This window comes from Apium graveolens, chromosome 5, assembly GCF_009905375.1.
Source record: "Apium graveolens cultivar Ventura chromosome 5, ASM990537v1, whole genome shotgun sequence".
In the NCBI taxonomy this organism is placed as follows: domain Eukaryota; kingdom Viridiplantae; phylum Streptophyta; class Magnoliopsida; order Apiales; family Apiaceae; genus Apium; species Apium graveolens.
This window is the reverse complement of record NC_133651.1, coordinates 39,030,420-39,037,538: the sequence shown is the minus strand read 5'-3', so window position 1 is coordinate 39,037,538 and position 7,119 is coordinate 39,030,420. Positions and strand designations below refer to the sequence as shown.

At 39.7% G+C, this 7,119-nt stretch overlaps 1 protein-coding gene across 1 annotated transcript; it reads right to left on the bottom strand.

Annotated features, from left to right (window-relative positions):
• Positions 1-5,433: 5,433 nt before the first annotated feature.
• LOC141659987 (uncharacterized) lies at positions 5,434-6,168 on the bottom strand. The gene has a single exon (XM_074466939.1). The coding sequence runs from the start codon at positions 6,166-6,168 to the stop codon at positions 5,434-5,436; it is 735 nt and encodes a 244-aa protein (XP_074323040.1).
• Positions 6,169-7,119: the final 951 nt, after the last annotated feature.

Here is a 7,119-nt window from a genome sequence, read left to right as displayed (position 1 = left end):
AAAATATGAAATTTCTCTGAAAATTGTTCTTGAGTGTTCTTGAGAATCAAACCCAAATTTGGAGGTGATGTGGATCCCGGAAATCAAAGTATGAGTAACCGTTATGAAGCCCTTGATATGTTCTATCCATTTTAATCATCAAAATCACCAAACTATAGGTAAATTTTTAATTTGAATTTTTAGGGTTTATACTCAATTTTGGGGCTTTTTGATTCAATAGTTTTTGGATGTTCTTGATGGTTGTAGAAGCTTCCTTGAATGAATTGCAATCGTTTTATGTGTTTAATTGAGTTATTTGATTACCAGAACTTTAAAGTTGAATAAAAGATTTTATCAAAAAAATTAATTCGATTTTTCGAGATATTTGTTGATTGGGTGATGATTATACTGAGTGGAATAAATTGTGGGTGTTCCAGGCTTTGTTTCCGTATATAAATTGTTGTATTTGAGTTAAAAATGAGAGAAAACGAGTTTCGCCGGATTTTTCTAAGTTTTCGCTGGCATGCATGGAGTTTTGGCCGGAGTTAGCGAAGTACGGTTCGTTTTCGGTGATTATACTTGAGTCTGTGCTTCTGGGAATGTCAGGAATGAATTGGGACAGAAAATTGAGCTGATACGTAGGTTTTGGGGCCGGTTTGAGTTGGCCGGAACCGGCGAAGCCGCCGGCCGGCGTTCGACCCGGTCTGGTGGGTTGCTGACCCCTTTAGGTTTAAATGGTAACCCGGTTTTGATTCATAAAACCCCAACCCTAATTCCTGAATATTGTTTCTGAATTTTTCTATTTTAAAATAATTCAAAAATCATTTATAAATTCTAAAGATTGTTTTCAAAATTCAAAATCAATTTATTTAATTATATTAAATAATTAACTAAATTATTTTAATTCCAGAAAAAAATTATTTCTGTATTATTTTCAAAAATCCAAATTTGATTTAATTATTTATAATTTGTTTTAATTAAGTATTTATGGATTTAATTGATTGATTAGTTTAATTAATTAATTAATTAATTCTATAAATACTTAGATAAAATGTAATTATTTATAATTAAGCCAAATAATGATTTAAAAATCATTTTGAGCTTTTAAAATTATGTAAAGGTATTGAAAAATTTAATTAATATTATTATTAATTGAACTATACTTATTTTATTCATAATAAATCAACTGTTCGTCCGTTTAATATGAAATGAAAGCCTCTAGACTCAGAAAAATATTTTGTTTCTATTGAAAATACTTTCGAGACCTAAATTCTTTTGTATCGAAAGGTCGTTTGTTTTACGAGTTGTTCTGATTCAGTTATTGATTGATAAACATTATTTTTGACCCGATTTTAGTTCTAAAAGTTTCGAGTCCTACCTTTTTACGATTTGACTTATGTGTTACATGAATTATGTGTTCACGCGTTATATGAATAACATGATTACGTGTTATGTGACCTGCATGCTATCTGTTTACATTTTTCAATGCCATGATTAGGTATAAATGATCGGGTAAACATCGAGACGTATAGTTACGTCGATTGAGTTTTGTCTTGTTAATTAAAATAGTATCATTTATAATAGATACACCTAGTTCAAGGCATTCAAAGCCATATAGTGATAGTAAAAGTAAAGCCTAACTGTGCATGGTAATGAGACGAGTGGATACAGAGTAGAGGTGAACGTAGAATGATAATCGAAAGCTAGAAAGCGGATCAAATGAGTCAAGTATTCTCAAAATTTCTTGTGATATATCGTGAGTATTTCTTTCCTATTCTAAATTCAGAATAGATAAATGTTTTACATTTCGCTACAATTACTCTTAATCATGCAAGTACCCCTTTGCTCTTGTTCCTTATTATTATTTATGATCTTGAGCAAATACCTATTATTCCGGGTTATTTGCGAACCCTAAACTGGGATGTTTTGAAATGAAAATAATTTAATATCAAAATACTCTACAAACTAGATGGTTATGATGAGGGCCAGAGATAGACTGGACCCTATGGGCCGGGATGGACATGACCCTTATTTATTGGGCCATAGTGCCTAGGTACCCGAATGGATCTATACAGGTGGGTATAGATCTGTACTATATCTTGACTGATCAGCAGGGTATGAGTGCGAATGTTGGTTCTAGTGTCCAGTCTAATTTATTGTTGATCGCCATTAACAGCGTTCCTTCTTGAAAGGTTTCATGATTTTAAAACCGGACAAAGACCTGATTCAAGAGATGAACCAGTGAATTGCTCGTTGCTTTTAATTTATGATTGAGGGCTAATAAAGGCCAATATTTTATTTGCTCAATCACTTAAAATAAATAAGGATGTTTATAAAATTATTTAAAGATTATGTCCAGGAATTTCTTTTGATATTGATACTTGGAAACCAATTATGATACTTGCTGGGCATTTTTAGCTCATTCTTGCTTTTTGAATTCTTATTTCTTTCAGTATCAAATGAAGATAAAAGTGAATAGCTTCTAATAGACAGAAAGATTGAAGAGATCCCAGTTAAAGGAAGTTGAAGATGTCATAGTAAATAAGACGAGGAAGTTAGTAAAGAGGTAATAAAATTATTTAGTTGTTATAAATTTTAGAAGGTTATATTCCTGTTTTATACCATAAACTGTAAATGATCTGAAATTTAGGGGTCGTTTATATATTTATAATAATATACAGGTTTATATCATTTAAAGATTATTTAGTGGCACCCAATCCTGACCCCGTATTTGGGGATGTTACAATAGGGGTGTAAGACCTGGAAGTAGATACTTCTCGGATAGTTCTCGATTTCAGACGAGGCGAACTGGGATAGGGCATCAACCATAGTGTTCTCCTCTCTCGGAATGTGTTTTACGTACCATTCGTCAAACTGAGTGAGTATTCCCTTTACGACTCTCAGGTACTTGGCCATAGTATCATCTTTGGTCTCAAACTTTCCATTGACTTGAGCAACTACAAGTCTCGAGTCTCCACAGACCTTAAGATTTTTGGCCCTCACGACTCTAGCCAAGCCTAAGCCGGCTATCAATACTTCATATTCTGCTTCGTTATTCGTAGTTGGGAAGTCCAAATTCAAAGCATACTCAATTATGAACCCATCGGGGCTTTGCCAGACTAGGCCTGCACCACTGGATTTTATTTTGGATGCTCCATCAAAATGAAGAACCCGGTACTCTTTCAGAGTCGTATCCTCATCTTTCTCTTTCTCTTCTCCTACTGGGGTTACTATCTCTTTCCCCCCGACTTCTGGGTCTCTAATGGTGCATCACGAAGTCTGTCAAGTCCTGAGCCTTGATGTTGTTCGAGGCTTGTACCTGATGTCAAATTCTTCTAACTCAACTGCCCACTTAATGAGCCTTCCACTGGCCTTTGGGCTATGTAGAATGTTCCTCAAGGGTTGGTCCGTCAGAACTTCGATATTGTGAGCCTGGAAGTATGGTCTCAACTTCCTCGAGGCTGTAATGAGGGCAAGTGCAAATTTCTCTGTGGTAGAGTAATTTAACTCCGCTCCATGGAGCATCTTGCTTACATAGTATATAGGCTTCTAGAGTTTTTGTTCCTCCTTTATCAGGACTGCATTCGCAGCTTGTTCAAATACGTGAGGTACAAATAAAGCGTGTCCTACTAACTTGGTTTGGCCAGCAACGAGGCTTCAGTCATGTACTTATTCAGCTGTTCAAAGGCCTCTTGGTTATCAACTATCCATTCAAAATTCTTCACCTTCTTAATGGTTTTCAAAAAGAGCAGGCATTTGTCTACGGACTTGGAGATGAACCTCTCTAGAGCTGTGATTCTTCATGTCAGCTTTTAAACGTCATTGATGGAGCGTGGTGGCTCCATGTCCATGATGGCTTTAATCTTGTCGGGGTTGGCCTCAATCCCCCACTTTGAGACCATGTGACCAAGAAATTTTCCAGACCCAACACCAAAAGCACACTTGGTAGGGTTTAAAATCATCTTGTGGTCCCTCAGCACTTCAAATACCTCTCTGAGGTGATTAATATGATCGGGCTTACTTAGGATTTTGACTAACATGTCATCAACATAGACCTCCATGGTCTTCTCAATTAGATGGGCAAATATATTATTTACCAACCTTTAGTAAGTAGCTCCTGCATTCTTAACTCTAAAAGCCATAATAAGATAACGAAAGACACCAAAGTCGGTTATAAAAGATACCTTGGGGGTGTCATCTTTGTGCATTTTGATCCGATTGTAATCGCTGAAGCCATCCATGAAACTTAGCATCTCGTGTCCAGCGGTGGCATCGATCAGGATGTCAATCCTTGGTAGGGGGTAGCAGTTGTTAGGACAAGCATCATTCAAGTCAGTGAAGTTGATGTACATCCTCCACTTCCCATTGGCCTTTTTGACCATTATGGGGTTGACCAACCACTCGGGGAATTGCACTTCCTCAATGAACCTAGCTTCTAGGAGCTTCTTGACCTCCTCCTTAATGACTTCCATCCTGTCTGAGGCATAAGTTCTATTCTTTTGAGTTGGATCGACATTCAGCTTATGAGTTATAAGATTGGAGTAAATCTCAGGCATATCAGCTGCCGTCCAAGAAAACACATCACTGTTCTTTTATAATAAAGTTATCGATTGGCCTTTCAAGGGCTTTTCTAGAGATGCTCCAATATACGTGACCTTCTCCGGGACTAAGGAGTCCAGGGGAATTGGGACTAAGTCCTATGTTGGCTTCCCTCGAAGTTCTTCATTTAACGGACATCCATGTCTTCGATTGGGAAAACCTTCACCCCAGTTCCATCGGGCCTAAGTGTTGTAACATAGCAACTACTAGCCATTTTCTGATCTCATTTTTCCTCTCCAATACCGTTCCTAGTCGGGAACTTTACTACCATGTGATAGGTTGAAGGCATAGCCTTAAACGCATGGATCCCTATTTTACCCATAATGATATTATAGGTAGAGGCTGCCTTAACAACCTGAAAATTTAACATCTGTGTGGACTCCATGGGCTCTTCCCCAATAGTTACGGGAAGTTGTATTGCTCCTTCGACTTTACATTCCACTTGGTTAAACCCGTAAAAGGGTGCATCGGACGGAGTTAGTTGAGAATCATTATAGCCCATAAAATGAACGTGTCATGGAAAAGAATATCCACGGAAGCTCTATTGTCCACTAGGACCCTTATAATAGGACAATTTTCGACTACCGAGGTGATAACAAGTGTATCGTCCTGAGAAAATTTCAAACCTTCAAGATCTGGGTCACTGAATTCAAGCGTCATCTCCGACTTAGAACGCTTAGACGGTTCTCCGACTATGCTGTTCACCTCTCTTATATAAGCTCTTCGAGAGTTTCTTGTAGTCCCAGCTACTGTCGGACATCCTGAGATCATATTGATTACTGGACCTCGGGGCTGTGGGTTGCGATCTCTGTCGTTACCCCATCGATCGTCATCTCTTCGATCATTGTCTCTTTTTCAGCCTCCAGCCTCTTCATTCTTGGTGAAACGTCTGAACTTTCCTCTTCGGATCAAATACTCAATCTCATCCTTGAGTCGCCTACAATCATTAGTATCGTGACCAACATCTTTGTGGTATCTACAGTATCGACTCTTGTCTCTATTCTCAGGGTCTCCCCTTAAAGGCTTCAACCATTTGAACTCTTTTTCTTTCTCAATTTCCATAAGGATTTGGCTCCTTGGAGCATTCAACCTTGCATATTCAGTAAACCTTGGTTGCTGATTCCTTTTAAAAGAGGAGTTAGAGCCATTTCTAGTTCGAGGATACTTATCCTTGGCATCGTACTCCTGATCCGTCTTTCGCTTCCTGTTTCCCACGGGCTCATTACTCACCACCGTCTTTTTCATTCTTTCCTCCACCTTGATGTACTTTCCAGCCCTATCCAGAAGCTGCAACATACTTTCGGGAGGGCGTTTGGTCAGGGACATCTTAAAGAATCTTTCTCTAGTCCCTTGTTGTAGGGCTATCATAGCTTCCTTGTCGTCAAGATCAGGGACCTTTAAATCCTCCTTCGTGAATCGGTTCAAATAATCTCTAAGGGTCTCTTTTGCTCCTTGGATTATGCCTATAAAAGAAGCCGAACTCTTCTCATGTACTCTGCCACTGATAAATTTCTTGATGAAAGCTTGGCTCAAGTCTTTGAAAGATCCAATAGAGTTTGGGGGCAGATGGATGTACTTACTTTGAGCCATACCCGATAGGGTTTGAGGAAAGGCCCGACACTTGATAGCGTTATTTACAGGCTGTAGCAACAGGGCGTTAGAGAATGTCCTGACATGGTTAGCAGGGTCACTAGTACCATCATATGCTTTGATGATGGCATCTTAAACTTCCTTGATATGCGAGCACCAATTATCTCTTCAATGAATGGTGGGTTCGGATCATCAGAATCTCCAAGGGGCATCAAGTCACTGGGATCGACCCTTATGGCAGCAATCTTTCATGGTGTTGGGCCATCCAGGTCTATGATTGGGGGAAAATCCCTCTGTCTCGCAGCAAGTGGAGGTCTTTGGGTCAGGTGCGTCTCCAGGTCACGCTTCATCCTTTCGATCTCAGCTTCATGAGTCTTGATCCTCTCCTGCACATCTTGGGGAATCGTCCCTTGAGTGCTTCTGGGCCGCGGATTGGCACTAGGCATCGGCTCTTTACCTGCACGCCTCTTCCATGGAGCGACCTCGTCTTCCGATGATTCGGAATCTCTATCGGAGTAGGGTCCAGAGAATTCTCAGTCCTCAGGGATGGGAGCCAATCCAGGTATGTATTGGGGTATCCACCCTTGTCCTTCGTTCCGATTAGAGTGTCCACTTCCTCCAACCTCGGGGTATAGAGGCATCCCTTAAGGGGGTTGGTGGTCACGATCGTTGAGTACTCATACCCTACGGGTTGAGGGTTCACAGGTGCATGTATCTGCTAAAATCGAGGATTCGTCCTTTGAGGGGCCGGGGGATTCGTCCCTTGTGACTGAGCCTTGGTTTCCTCTACCGGGGTTCCTCCTTGGGTGGAGGCATATGTTGAGTGCGGTGGTAACTCTACCATTGATGTGATTGTTCGCGATGGGACATGATTGTCTGTTCCACTATTGTTTATGCTTCGTGTGTTCACCATGGTTTTTGTAGTCTTCCTATAGATAGCGGCAAATGTTA

What these genes read in the sequence shown, in the direction of transcription:
- LOC141659987 (XM_074466939.1), bottom strand. Translation starts at nt 6,168, where the DNA reads ATGGCTCAAAGTAAGTACATCCATCTGCCCCCAAACTCTATTGGATCT.